Raw genomic sequence first — 15,513 nt, forward strand, 5'->3', positions numbered from 1 at the left:
ACAGTTTTGCTTTTAGGGAATACTAAAACTGTGGCCAGGCATGCTGGGATGTGTAGTTTCACAACAGCTGGAGGGCCGCAGTTTGGACATGCCTGATCTACACTAAGAACATGATTGGAGTACAGCATGTTCTCGCCTAGGTAATCTTCCTCCGTACCTTCCCTTTACTCGCTATGCTTCGGGAAGTATGCACAGATCTATATTCCCCCTCAACGTATAAGTGAACCCAGTGCATGATGGGAAATGTAAAAAACAGAAGTGGTTGTAGCCGCATCTCGTATTGTAAGTGCTCCATGGAAGAAGGAACAGCAAAAGAGTTGCACAGGCAGAATATACCTAAACAGAACTGTATTACTGTTTCTATGTTCTGCTTTTGAAAAATATCTGGTCTGCAGCTCAGCGGACAGGAAACCTTGTCCCCTGCAACATATGGTGCATGTCCTTGCTATGCCCTCATAGTGACCCTAATATGTTACTGTAGCCATGCTCCAAAAGTGCAATTACCTTTAATTATATTTATAATTTCTTATTAGTCTTATGTTGGGTACACACCAGAACGACCATGATCATGTGAAGATCGTGAAACGGATTTCCTTGAAATCATACAATGCTCGCCCGATGGATTGGAGTAATCTGGACACGATCGGTACCCAATTCAATGTAGATAACGAATCTTTAGTGCAGCAGGTAAAATCTCCAGTCTAACAAATGACCAGATCGGATCAGAATCGTACTGAAAACAGGTACAATTCTGCACCTACCCTTCCCAACCACACCAGGGCAACAGCTGCTGCAGCAGCCAGAGCAGGTCTCCAACTAGACACCTTCCCTTCCCAACCACAGCAGGGCAGGTGCTGCTGCAGAAGCCAGAGCAGGTCTCCAACTATCCACCTTCCCTTTCCCACCACAGCAGGGCAGAAGCTGCTGCAGCAGCCAGAGCAGGTCTCCAACTATCCACCTTCCCTTCCCAACCACAGCAGGACAGGAGCTGCTGCAGCAGCCAGAGCAAGTCTCCAACTATCCACCTTCCCTTCCCAACCACAGCAGGACAGGAGCTGCTGCAGCAGTCAGAGCAGGTTTCCAACTAGACACCTTCCCTTCCCAACCACAGCAGGGCAGGAGCTGCTGCAGAAGCCAGAGCAAGTCTCAAACTATCCACCTTCCCTTCCCAACCACAGCAGGGCAGGAGCTGCTGCAGCAGGTACAGCAAGTCTCCAACTACCCACCTACCCTTCCCAACCACGGCAGGTCAGAAGATGCTGCAGCAGCCAGAGCAACTATCCACCTACCCTTCCCAACTACGGCAGGGCAGTAGCTGCTGCCTCAGCCAGAGCAACTATCCACCTACCCTCGCCAACCACAACTGGGCAGAAGCTACTGCAGCAGCCAGAGCAAATCTCCAACTATCCACCTACCCAACCACAGCAGGACAGAAGCTGCTGCAGCAGCCACAGCAGGTCTCCAACTATCCACCTACTCTTCCCAACCACAGCAGGGCAGAAGAAGATGAGATAGATACATTTACATTGAATCATCACCCCCATTTCCCAGTACAAAATTTTCCAGCAAATCTCTCAGCTGAGGTCTCGTACAGAACCTGCTTGATGTACTAAATATTATTGTGAAAAAAGGAATGTATCTCCAGCCAATGTCTGCCTCAACAGCATAGCACAGCGATGGCTAACCTTGACACTCCAGCTGTTGTTGAACTACACATCCCAGCATGCCCTGCATCAGTTTTAGCATGGCCAAATAGTAAAACAGTAGCAGGACATGCTGGGATGTGTAGTTCAACAACAGCTGGAGTGTCAAGGTTAGCCATCACTGGCATAGCAGGTAAGAGTCACACACATGTGTGAGCCAGTTCAGCCTTTTACATGTGAAGAGAACTGGAAGAGTAGGAGATGCCCAAATCGGATGTGTTTAAGATCCCATCCGACCCCCATGCACGGTCCCAAGCGAATCGGATCTGATCATAGAGACTGAACATAAAATCTATTGGATCGGACCTATAAGCGATTCCGTAGGTGTGGGACATCTAGGGTGAGGTTTAATAGGATGAGAGATTCAGAAAGTGAGAGATTTGGGAAGAAATCTCCAGTTTTTTTAAAGCGGCAATCATTTACACTGCAAATATAGTTTGATTTTGCAGTGTAAATGATTGCCGATTTAAAAAAAACTGGAGATTTCTTCCCAAATCTCTCACTATCTGATTCTCTCATCCTATTAAATCTCACCCCAAGTGTCAAATTGTTAGGGAGTTCTCCTGAGGATATTGGGTCCGTAATAACCAGTGGCTGCCATCCTCACTTGAGGGACTTTCACCAATAGGTATAAGCTCCATCTTCTGAGAACAAACCATTTTTGCCTAAAAAACATTTTTTCTTCTTTTCCTTTTAATAAACCATCCAATACTTTTAGAGTCAGGGAAATGTAAATTTCACTATGCCAAACCTCATACTCAAAAATGGACCCGAGATCAGAGATGACATCACAGATAAATCCCATGATATCGCAGGTCCCAGCAGCTGTTTATCGGGGATTATGTTTTGTGTGCTTGAGGCACGTGAAGCATAATCCCAGATAACAGTGGGAATTGGCAGAAGAGATGCCGTCAACAGGGCTAATAGGATGCACCAACATTAACAATTTGATCATTTAGGGGTCTGATGGGAAAAAGTGTCACTCTGCAGCTTTTAAAGATCATCATACTCTTACCATTCTATTAATCTTCAGACCCCCATCCACACCCATATTACATTGACACTTTATGTACATATTTCAAGCAATTTCACATCTTTGTACATTCTTTGTAACCCTATTACTCACCTGCAGTCTCTTGACAATGTGGTTCACCTCTTCTTCCACCGCACTGTCACTGTTAGCAATTGGACAGAGCGACAGTCTTCCTGCCCGTCCGTAGTACAGGTCCAGTCCCCCTTTAGATGAGTATGTCCACCCAAGTACATCTCTGCATGAGCAGTGAAAGCATACCGCTCCCTCTCGCTCCTTTTTTGGATCTACTAACACAAGCATCTCAGACGAAATCCCCAGCATGTAGACACTTTCAGGAATGCAGACATTTGTGGCTTTAACTGTCCACACTAAGGCCCCAGAGCTATGGAATTCTGGAGGAACAGTGTATGCCCAACGACTTCCTTTTCCAGCTTTGTCCCCAGGGCCAGTGCTGCCAGCCCGGTCCCTTTTCTTAGAAAGACTCAAAATAGTGAGTTTAGAAGAGCATGACTCCAAAGTAGTGGTGGTAACATGATCGCAAGCTAGGTCCTTCAAGTATTCTTCTCTGGTTCGTGTGGCCATGGCTAAAAACTTTCCACCGCGCTCGGCTGCGTTTTCGCCATTTACAGCCTTAGAGAGCAGGAAGTCCCTAAGTTCAGGTGAGTGTCGGAATAGAGTAGTGGGCAGAGGCGGACCGAAGGGTGGTGTGTCGGCTGTGCGGGTAACAGCAACAGTGTAGGTGGTATGAGGAGTGCACGGATTGTGAACGCAGACCACAATGAACACATGCTGGAAATGGGACCGGATGGTCTGGGGAGTAAAGGGTAGAGCCCCTGGTTCTTGGAAAATAATCGTCACAATGTCATTACCAATATGTCTCTTGCGAAGCAACTGCAGAGAAAACAGATAAAAGTATAGTTTAAGAAAATGACAAGAAAAAAACTCTAGAAAACCCAAATCAAAAATAAAAGAAAAAATTCAGTAATTAATTAAAGTCAGTGATGGAATCAGTGTTCATGAAAGGTTACTATGGGCTCAGTACAGACCTGTCCGCTAAGCGGCGTGTATTCGGGTAAATGCTGCACGTATGGCCCCGCACTAGCATGCCACCGCGTATGTATACATGGGACCGAATGGAGGAAAGATCATTCAATGGTCGCACACCATCAAATGATTTTTCCACCCTTTGGTCCGAAATGGGGGCAGGCGCTGACGTGATGTGACATCCGCCCCAAGCAGAGATAAGGAGAACAAATGACACATAGAGATATAGTGGGTGCACCCTGAGACTACGTATTATAACCTAATACACTAATAGCAATTGCTTAAAACTTTTTATTTTGTATTTCAAGAAAATGATTTATAAAAATTAGAGAACCTGCAAAATAAATAAAAAAGTTAAAGGTGTGTGCACACGGTCAACGGCCGCGCTATTGGATCTCGATGTGATACTATATAGTATAGTCAATGCAGTCCTGTCTATCTGGCTTCCATTTGTGCTGTGCGGGATCGTGCATCGGGATCGCAAGGTAAAACTATATAGTCAAAATATCCTGCCAAATCTCCCCGTGTGTACACACTTAAACAATGTGATTTAATGTGCTGAACATTTCTAGGGGTGCACCCATGAAACGCTGAGCGGACCCCAGCGACCTTCCCCATCAATAAGCGAACTCCCCAGAGAGTGCAAAACTCCCCAAAGGCATTCATTAACCCTTTAATTGCCAACATCTCTGTTGAGAGATGCTCAAAATATTTGCGAAATTGCCAGCGTCGCTCACATTTGTTATATAAATCCAAATAAAAATCGTTTTCCTATATAAGGTAAACATTACAGGTCATTACGGTGAATACAAATGTTTGCTTGGAAATCTTCACACCTATGTAGACAAATTCACTTGGCACTCAAACGGTTAATATAAAATACAATTTTGAGGTAATATCATAAAATCTGAATACATAATAAAACTCTTTTACTTTTTAGTAAGGTTTTAATAATGTCACCATATGTTGTAAACATTCTTTACAGCTATCAAATTGCTTTCATTCAATTATATTAACCCTGATACCGAGATATTATGTTATAATTTAATCAAACTCATTTTCATTGCTTAATATGCAAATTAATAAGTCTTACCATAACATTACAGTAAATGCGGATGGCCTAATATGAAGTACTACAGTATATCACAAACCAAAGGGATTTTCCTTTTTAATGAAATAAAGCATTTAACCTTGCCAACATCTTATACCTGTGGAATAATAATTATTAATACAGTATCTGAACAAACAAGCACACTACAATTACCCTCATATCCTACAAATAAGATTTTTTGCCTGAGTTTTTTTTAAACTGTGATCTGTGCCTTATTAGTGTAAACCAGTGGTGTATTTATAAAGGGACAAATGTGCGCGTTGCACATGGGCTTCTGAGTTCAAGGGGCCCCACACAATACACACATTTTCTGAATACTTACCCTCTGGAGTCCCATGATGAAGGCAGCAGCACTGCTGCAATCGCCGGTAAAATGTCCGCTGCACCTTTTTTCAAGAGGTCTGCACATGTGTAGTACAGTCTGAGCGCTTTGGGCGGCGCAGCGCATCGGCTAGCAGAGAGGAGGGGCCCGAATTAAGGAGGCTGCACATGCGTAGTACAGTCTGAGCGCTCTAGTGCTCAGACTCTACTGCACTGGGCGGCGCAGCGCATCGGCTAGCAGAGAGGAGGGGCCCGAATTAAGGAGGCTGCACATGCGTAGTACAGTCTGAGCGCTCTAGTGCTCAGACTCTACTGCACTGGGCGGCGCAGCGCATCGGCTAGCAGAGAGGAGGGGCCCGAATTAAGGAGGCTGCACATGCGTAGTACAGTCTGAGCACTCTAGTGCTCAGACTCTACTGCACTGGGCGGCGCAGCGCATCGGCTAGCAGAGAGGAGGGGCCCGAATTAAGGAGGCTGCACATGCGTAGTACAGTCTGAGCGCTCTAGTGCTCAGACTCTACTGCACTGGGCGGCGCAGCGCATCGGCTAGCAGAGAGGAGGGGCCCGAATTAAGGAGGCTGCACATGCGTAGTACAGTCTGAGCGCTCTAGTGCTCAGACTCTACTGCACTGGGCGGCGCAGCGCATCGGCTAGCAGAGAGGAGGGGCCCGAATTAAGGAGGCTGCACATGCGTAGTACAGTCTGAGCGCTCTAGTGCTCAGACTCTACTGCACTGGGCGGCGAAGCGCATCGGCTAGCAGAGAGGAGGTGCCCGAATTAAGGAGGCTGCACATGTGTAATACAGTCTGAGCGCTCTAGGGCTCAGACTCTACTGCACTGGGTGGCGCAGTGCATCGGCTAGCAGAGAGGAGGGGCCCGAATTAAGGAGGCTGCACATGTGTAGTACAGTCTGAGCGCTCTAGTGCTCAGACTCTAGTGCACTGGGCGGCGCAGTGCATCGGCTAGCAGAGAGGAGGGGCCCGAATTAAGGAGGCTGCACATGTGTAGTACAGTCTGAGCGCTCTAGTGCTCAGACTCTAGTGCACTGGGCGGCGCAGCGCATCGGCTAGCAGAGAGGAGGGGCCCGAATTAAGGAGGCAGCACATGTGTAGTACAGTCTGAGCGCTCTAGGGCTCAGACTCTACTGCACTGGGTGGCGCAGTGCATCGGCTAGCAGAGAGGAGGGGCCCGAATTAAGGAGGCTGCACATGTGTAGTACAGTCTGAGCGCTCTAGTGCTCAGACTCTACCGCACTGGGCGGCGCGGCGGCTAACAGAGAGGAGAGGCCCGAATAAAGGAGGCTGCACATGCGTAGTACAGTCTGAGCGCTCTAGTGCTCAGACTCTAGTGCACTGGGCGGCGCAGCGCAACGGCTAGCAGAGAGGACGGACATGAATGAAGGAGGCTGTACATGTGTAGTACAGTCTGAGCGCTCTAGTGCTCAGACTCTACTGCACTGGGCGGTGCAGCGGCTAACAGAGAGGAGAGGCCCGAATAAAGGAGGCTGCACATGCGTAGTACAGTCTGAGCGCTCTAGTGCTCAGACTCTACCGCACTGGGCGGCGCGGCGCATCGGCTAGCAGAGAGGACGGACATGAATAAAGGAGGCTGCACATGCGTAGTACAGTCTGAGCGCTCTAGTGCTCAGACTCTACCGCACTGGGCGGCGCGGCGCATCGGCTAGCAGAGAGGAGGGGCCCGAATTAAGGAGGCTGCACATGCGTAGTACAGTCTCTACCGCACTGGGTAGTGCAGCGCAGCGGCTAGCAGAGAGGAGGTCCCCAAATGAAGGAGGCTGCACACGGGCCACCTCCTCCTCCTCTCTTAAAGCGCCCCTGGTGTAAACTACAACATTGGAGCACATAAGTACATATACCTGCTTGCACAGATCACTTGTTACTATTAATGAAACCATTACTGTTTATTTTAGTTACCTGTTGACTGTTGTTTGCGGTAAAGGGAAGCATTGTTGAAACATGGAACATGATCTCATAGTCTTGGTAGCGAGTGTAAAGAGAGTGAGTACCCGTACTGTCAGCTGTGAACAAGTAGAGTGCAATGAGTGGGAGGAGTTACACATTAAAGTGAAAAATACATTTACAAGAAAAGTAACAAGAACTGAGGGGTAGATGTATGAAGCAGTGATAAGGGAGGGGAGGTGAGCCGGTGGAGATGTAGCCCATGGCAACCAATTAGCACTGAAGTCATTTGCATACATTATACAGAGCAGCTGATTGGTTGCCATGGGCCACTTCTCCTCCCTTATCACTGCTTCATACATACTGTATACACCTGGATGCTTTTCTGGTTTGCCTGTAAGTATGTGAAGAGACGGATCTCTTACTTTTGTTGTCCAGCTGTGCTCGGTACTTCTCAAACCCCTTCAGCCTGACTTTATCCCCCAATAGGCCTAGGAACTCTTGGAGGGCTGGTCCTGCCATCTCATTGTTATACATCTCTTCCTCAGATGCCTGTCCACTTCGGCAGTACAAAACACCAATCTTTCTCTGAAAGCTGAGCTGGAGCCAAAGAGGTAGAAATGAAATAAATAAAAATACTAAAAACATATACACATCCACAATTATATGTACACTGCATATATAAACATATTGGGTGAGATTTAATAGGATGAGAGATTCAGAAAGTGAGAGATTTGGTAAGAAAGCTCCAGGTTATTGCAGTGTAAATGATTGCCGCATTAAAAAAAGGTGGAGATTTCTCACCAAATCTCTCACTTTCTGAAACTCTCATCCTATTAAATCTCACCCCTTATATTCTTCACATTGGGACATTAATTATATTATATTATTATGCACACACACACACACACACACACAATACACAAGTTTTAGGCAGGTGTGGTAAGAATGCTGCAAAGTAAGAATACTTTAAAAAAAATAAGTTAATTGTTTAGTTTTTATATTAACAAAATGCAAAGTGAATGAACGGAAGAGAAATTTAAAATTTTTTTGTTGCAACCACCCTTTGCACAAAGTCAGGTATTTTGTAGAATTTTAGTCAGATGTATGATTAACCAACCAGGTGATAATGATCTTCATCTTCCTATGCAGGTTAAAACACAATACTTTAAACAAAAACCGCTGTGTATGAGGCATTAAACTGGGTGGAGAACAGGCAAACTCTGCTCCAAGGTGAGGTTGTGGAAGACCGTTTCATGTCACATGTCATACACCATAGTAACTGTATTAAGACACAGTATAGTTAAACTGCATCAGCAAGGTCTCTCCCAGGCAGAATTCAAAGCAGACTGGGTTTTCTAGATGGGCTGTTCAAGCTCTTTTACAGAAGCACAAAGTAACTGGCAATGGTGAGGACCATAGACAGGTGGCCAGCAAAGAAAACTTTAAGCATGATGTGTCTTTCATCTGATCCACATTTCCCTTCAAATTCAGAAGATGTCCAGAAGCACCAGGTTTTTTTTAAGAGAAGACTGGCCAGCAGTGGTCTTCATGGAAGAATTGTGGCCAAAAAGGCAAGCAACTCAACTATACCTAATAACATAAGAACTGGGGTGCAGAAAAATGGGAGGCGTTTTGGACTGGTGAGTCAAAATGTTCAATATTTGCCTGTACAGAAGGCAGTTTGTTTGCTGAAGGGCTAGACAGCGGTACGATAAGGCGTGTCTGCAGACAACAGTGAATGATGGAGGTTCCTACTAAGTTTAGGCTGCATTTCAGCAAATGGAGTTGGGAATTTGGTCAGGATTAAGAGTCCTCAATGCTAATAAATATACAGGCAGCTACAGTATTTATCCATCAGGCAATAACATCAGGGTCCGATTGGCTCCTGCAGCAGGACAACAACCCCAAACCCCCAGCCAATGTCATTAAGATCTATCTTCAGCGTAAAGAAGAACAAGGAGCCCTGGGAGTGATGATATGGCCACCACAGAGCCCTAATCTCAACACCGTCATGTCTGTCTGGGATTACATGAAGAGAAAGAAGCCTTCACAAACTGTGTGCAAGTGTACCTATAACTGAATTCATTTTGTTTTAAAGGGCAAAAGGTGGTCACACCAAATATTGATTTTATTTCTTCTGTTCATTCACTTTACATTTTGTTAATTTGCTAAAAAGAAAATATTGATAACATTTCTATCTTTGAAAGCAATCTTACTTTGCAGCAAACTTTTGTACAGTATTGTGTGAATATGTATTTATCATTTTTTATAAACATATCTATATCTATATCGGTACTCTTTACCTAGCACGGCGCCCATCGCGGGCATTGAATGCACTAAAAAATTGGGTGCGACGCGACCAACGCGATGCCCGCGATTTCCCATAGGGAACAATGTTAAATTTCTCAATTGACCCGATTTTTCCATAGGAAACAATGTTAAATGGCCCACAGAGGCCAAATAGGCACCCTAAAGTGTGAAATGGCCCCCACAATTGTTAACGCCACCCCACGATCAACGTGAACCCGAAGCGTGGCGAGCGCAGCGAGCCCGCGCGGGGCGGCGGTACGCGTCCTACGACCTTTTCATGCCCCCAATATCCACGTCGGCGTGGAGTTGAGAATATAAAGTGTGGCGAGCGCAGCGAGCCACTGAGCCCGAAGCGTGGCGAGCGCAGCGAGCCCCGCGAGGGGACGCGGATACCTGTGAAGCCCGCAAAGGGACGCGTTTACCTGTGAAGGTATCCGCGTCCCCTCGCCACGCTTCGGGCTCGGTGGCTCGCCACACTATTCTATTCTCAACTCCACGCCAACGTGGATAGTGGGGGTATGAAAAGGTCGTAGGACGCGTACCGCTGCGCTCGCCACGCTTCGGGTTGACGTTGATCGTGGGGTGGCGTTAACAATTGTGGGGGCCATTTCACACTTCAGGGTGGCTATTTAGCCTCTGTGGGCCATTTAACATTGTTTCCTATGGAAAAATCGGGTCAATTGAGGCATTGAACAGTAAAATTGGGTCAATTGAGAAATTTGATCCCTATGGGAAATCGCGGGCATCGCGTCGTTCGCGTCGCACCCGATTTTTAGTGCATTCAATGGCCGCGATGCCCGCGATTTTTTTACCTGCGATGTCCACGATCAAAATCGTGGGCGCCGTGCTAGGTAAAGAGTACCTCTATATCTATAGAGTAGGACCACAAGGGCTCTGAGTAGAACAATGAACCCTTCCAACATCCAGCATGAAAAAAATGAAAACCCTATTTAACTTGTATGCAAAGAAGGGGTATTGTTATCTGAGAAATAGGGCTGGATGTAAAGCATGGCCACCAAATTCTGACTGCCGTGCCGGGAGCCGACCAAACTCAGAGGTTTTTTTAAAGGGGCAATCATTTACAAGGAAAAACCATGCTTTGTAAATGATTGCCTCTTTAAAAAAACAATCCCCGTTCAGGCGGCACCCTGCATGGCCGCCAAATCCGACTGCATTAGGTTTAGAGTGCATTTTATATATTTTTATTTTAAATGTGCCTAAAAACATAAGCAGTTCCAAAAAACAGGCAGAAACCAGCAGTCATTTCATATATAAGCATATGAAGACTTGTGGAAGCGATTACAAAGTTCACATCAGTTTGTACCGTTAGAACAGCACTGTTACTCTGAATACTGCTACGTTTTTACTGCTACACAAGGCAAAGCCTTTTCTCACTTTGTGACGTGGGTCTGCAATGAGGTTGTACACTCGCTCTGTGTTTTTGTAGGTTTCCTCTGAGCTTTCACATTTCCTCTCACTGTGCAAACACAAACTAGCAGGTTTATTGGCTTCTCGGTAACCTGGGGTGCTGGGCTGTGTGTGTGTGGTGAGGATATATGTAGTAGGGACAGAGGAGTTTGCATAAAGTTTTCTATATGTATATAGAATAAGAATATGTCAGTGCAATGTAAATAAATGAGACTAAGAATAGCCTGCACAGTGTCTGCATTACCATACCCTGCCTAGCACAAAGCCAAGATACCGAAGAGCAAACCTGTATAATATAATATCAGATGTTAAATTCAAAGTAACACATAAAATATTCTGCAGAAATCTTCATTTTAGAAACAGAACAGAAACGCTGAGTTAAAAGCCTACCCCCTGTTCATCCAACTTTAGTAATGTTTCTGGCACTTTGGGGGAGTTGGATGCCAATCGCAGGTTTTGCAGGTTGACTTCTGGTACAATGTATTCCAGAAGTTTTTTCGGGGATATAGCCCTTGAAGAGTTAGGTCGGATTGATGACGGAAAAGCTTCCTCGAGTATGGATCCTCGAAGAGTCTTCAACTGCACATGGAAAAGAAAGCAGTAAGAAAAAATACAAACTACACACAAACAACGTAGGCAACATGGTATACTGAGAGCAGAACAGATGACCTCATTGGCACTCAACAACTTCTGGAAAATCAGAAAATGAAAGATGACAGAATAATCAGATTTCATAGAAACAGTTATTAAATGTTGTAGGACTTCAGTGTAACTTTTCTATAAACCCAATTAATGTTTGCAGTACCTATGACAACACTATCGTTACCATTGCAATATAAGGGCACATTACTGAAAGAATTATCTTACAGAACAATCAACTTTGATGAACAGAATTTATGTTGATGATATCACCTTAACTCTAGGAGGGAGATTTATCAAACCTACTAAGGAGGACAAGTGGAGATGTTTTCCATAGCAAGCAATCAACTTCTAGGGGCTAAATGTACTAAAGCTTCTAAAAATGAAAAGACATGATGTTGCCCATATTAACCAAACAGATTCTGTCTATCATTTCTCTATTGCAGTCTAGAAAATTATAGATTCTGATTGGTTGCTATGAGCAACATCATGGGTGAAATTCAATAGGATGAGAGATTCAGAAAGTGAGAGATTTGATAAGAAATTTCCATTATTTTTTGTAAAGCGGCAATCATTTACACTGCAAAACCAGTTTGATTTAGCAGTGTAAATGATTGCCGCTTTTAAAAAACTGGAGATTTCTTACCAAATCTCTCACTTCCGGAATCTCTCATCCTATTACATTTCACCCCATCTCTTTCATGTTTAGAAGCTTTATAGAATCCACCCCCTAGGTGTCAGTTTATAGTAATGTAGTAAATGATAGCTAAAACCTTTACCTCAGTTGTTCGAAATACAATTCTATAATTATACTGCATTCCTTGGACACCTTCTCTCTCGTCGCGTCGTAAGCTTATGGCCACAGGTCCCAGTCTTTCATCAACTCCAAAAAAGTTCTGATGTTCTAGCAAAAAAAAAAAAAAGGTAAAAGCAGGCCAGTCATACACATACATGGGATTAACTATATAAAAAAATACATTATAGACAAAAAAAATTGATAATTTTACTAACCTTTGCCATAAAAATACTTTCGGTAATATAGTGCACCCAGGTCTTGATATTCTACAAAGTAGCTGCTATCCCTAATCCTCTCCCTAGCTTCTTCTAATACAGATACAGATGCATTGGGACCTCTAACAGGACAACTTAAAAGTGGAGCATTTAGAGAGAACAGAGAAGAAAAGTCCCATCCTTCATCTTTTTGGTCCTCTGCTGCTTCTCCTGCCACTTCATTGCGGAAATACGGACAGCTGAGCAGGAGCTCATTGTCTTTTCCATCTCCAGGGTCCCCGGGATCTTCAGGAGATGATAAAGATCTTCTGGGGGAAGAAGTACAAGTTCTGATCTGAGAGGCCGCAGAAGCTCCACTTCTAACATTCTTTCGACCTTCAGATTCTCTTCTTCGAAAAGGATCAAACAATATACTTTGGATATCGTGGTGAGAAAAACTCTTTGGCCGAGGGGTTACGGGATCTACTTCAGGAGGCTTTTCCTTCACCTCATGGACTTGAGGCCCTTGGCTGTTCCCAGCCAGCCCAAGCAGTATGAAGGGATCTTTAAAACGTGGGGCAGATGGGCTGCCTGTCCCTTTATCCCGAAGTTCAAACTCTGATTCTGAAAGGGACCGTGCCCCACAGTTATGTCTATTGTTCCCTGTGGCTATCAGTGATTTAGAGTCATGGGAGCTTTTGTGAGGGGAAGATCGTGATGGAGGTTGGCGCAATTTACGTACAAAAAGGTCATCGGACTGCATCTCATGAGGAAGGACTCATTGATGTTGTTTTAAAAGGTTGCTAGTCTTCCATTTCTTGATGGTGTTTGATTATAATAATTGTTTCTTTTCTGTTTGTTTTTCCTATGTACTTTTTGACTTTGGTGCTGGGTTTAACTGTATACCTATCACCTGGCTGTTTGATGATTAACTTTCTTTGTATGTAACAAACTGTTCTCTCATATTATGTGCTGAAATATCTTTCTCAGAGTTTATCAGTTTAGGTATTTGCAATTTTCGTTGACTTTAGATATTATTTTCCTGTACCATACGAGAGGAAATTAGTTTTCTTGCGTTAGATTGTTTTTTTATGTTCTTAGTTCCTCTTATTGTTTCCTCAAGTTGGCTCTTTTCTTTTTTTACATCCTCTCTCTTTGGTAGTTTTGTTACTTTTATTTGTCCCCATGTGCTTTATGTTCTGTTGAATATTCCATGGCAAAACGAAGAGACTGCAGCAAACAATCTATCCTTCCCCCCATGCAGATTAGTCCACACAAAAGTATTCAGCTCTACAAAGAAATACAAAGGAAAATAAGAGAGCTATTAGAACAAATGTGCTCGGAGAGAATGTTTGCATACGACATAACATGACTGCGGCTTATCATGCATTACCCACCCGGTGCAGCAAGGATAAGGGGCCAATTCAGAACAGTTTGGTTGTGTCTGAATTTGGCCCCGGTTTTTAAGATGGTGGGGGTCTGTGAATATGGGCATGTGAAAACCCCCTGTGCAAATGCCTTCGGCAAGTATCACACTCGCCGAGGTGTTCGCATTGTGATAGGAGGCGTGGTGAGGCCTGCTGGGGCGTCAGACATCAGCACCTGCCCCGAATTCAGCCATCTCCGGCCAAGATAAAAGTATCGTTAGACTGACTTTTATCTGCGAATGGCGAAATTTTTTTTGCCCAGTTGGCGCACACATACCCTAGCATTCTACAGAGGGGATTTGGGCGGGCATTCAGCAGGGCATCGGGTGGCTCTTACCTGTTCGCTAGGCTGCAAGTATATGCATCCTAGCGAACAGGTCTGAATCAGGCCGTAAGTAAGGTGAACAGTGGAGTCCTGAATAGAATGGCGGCAGAAAGAAGCTTCCGGAGCTCTGGTGATGCTCAGGCCGGAATGAGTGATTTATGGAAGCGGTATTTAGATAGAATTCTACAATTCAACAGAACATTGGCCCTTATTCTGATCTGTGCGGCCAGATCAGAATATGCGGCCAGGACCGTGCAGGCGAATCCCCGCCTTCCATACGGATCGCCACCTCCGTCCGTACGCGGATATGTGGCGGTCCGCATGAAAGTGGACGGGGATACGCCTCCTCCATCTTGGGAGCAGCCCCTGCATTCGATGGTCGCCGAACATCGAATGCAGGGCCGCACGCTCCACCAGCGCCCGCCACCCTAGACCACACGGACACTTGTCCGTATGAAATCATGTATGGGGGCGGGCAGCTGACATCCGGCGATGTCAGATGCCCGCCCCCTACACATGCGTCACGGCTTCATTACCATGCATACGCCCTGCGTTTGCATGGGAACGCCCATGAAACGCGGGGCGTATGCATAGGGTAATGAGGCTAAGTAGCCCTTCACGCCCCTCTCCGCCCCCTGTGCGGCGTCTAAAGAATACGTGCGGCGAAACCGCTTGCACATGCGCAGAGTGACCTCTGCACATGCGCAGTCGAAAACCATCGGCGGTACGACCGCATGCGGAAAAATCCGCACCGATCAGAATAAGGGCCATTGTTACAAACCTTATAGAATAATACAATGATTTCAACCTGCTCCAGATCTTTATACCAATTGTTTGCTGTAGTATCGTATTTTTATGCATAAAGGAAATACATTTTAAGATTACATTTACTCCAATTAGCAGAGAAGAAATTACATTTGTAATCGCTCATTAAAAATGGTTCTGATGAAAATGTTGAGAAATGATAAATATGTAGATAAATATAGTTTGAGTGCGGATTGAACTCAGGAACTAATGCATGTAAAGCAGACCTGATAACCACCCTACTATGACAACATAACAAAAGGTAGCGAGACACTCTCCATTTTTTTAGTTGACTACAATCGTGACAATATTTAAAAAAATCAAAGGCCCCAATATCTGAGCTGCACCGATTGTAACAGATTTTCTGCCACTGAATTTGCCTTTGTACACCCACAGGGAGCATTACATAGGGGGTATTCAATGCGGCCTCTATTTCGGCCGTGGGAAATAGCGACC

The 15,513-nt window shown here is 45.0% G+C and overlaps 1 protein-coding gene across 4 annotated transcripts in view; it reads right to left on the reverse strand.

Moving 5' to 3' along the window:
- The window catches only part of SIPA1 (signal-induced proliferation-associated 1), a 106,227-nt gene that overhangs the window by 35,886 nt on the left and 54,828 nt on the right, over nucleotides 1-15,513 (reverse strand). For all 4 annotated transcript variants that reach the window (XM_083165549.1, XM_083165550.1, XM_083165548.1 and 1 more), the window contains exons 2-7: nucleotides 12,523-13,791; nucleotides 12,291-12,415; nucleotides 11,263-11,451; nucleotides 7,557-7,731; nucleotides 7,147-7,250; nucleotides 2,830-3,627 (exon numbers count right to left, since the gene is read on the reverse strand). In XM_083165549.1, the coding sequence (XP_083021675.1) occupies nucleotides 2,830-3,627; nucleotides 7,147-7,250; nucleotides 7,557-7,731; nucleotides 11,263-11,451; nucleotides 12,291-12,415; nucleotides 12,523-13,264 (2,133 nt within the window). In that variant the 5' untranslated portion in view covers nucleotides 13,265-13,791. The remainder of the gene's footprint in view (nucleotides 1-2,829; nucleotides 3,628-7,146; nucleotides 7,251-7,556; nucleotides 7,732-11,262; nucleotides 11,452-12,290; nucleotides 12,416-12,522; nucleotides 13,792-15,513) is intronic.

Source organism: Crinia signifera, chromosome 11 (genome assembly GCF_055691185.1).
Source record: "Crinia signifera chromosome 11, ASM5569118v1, whole genome shotgun sequence".
Lineage (NCBI taxonomy): Eukaryota > Metazoa > Chordata > Amphibia > Anura > Myobatrachidae > Crinia > Crinia signifera.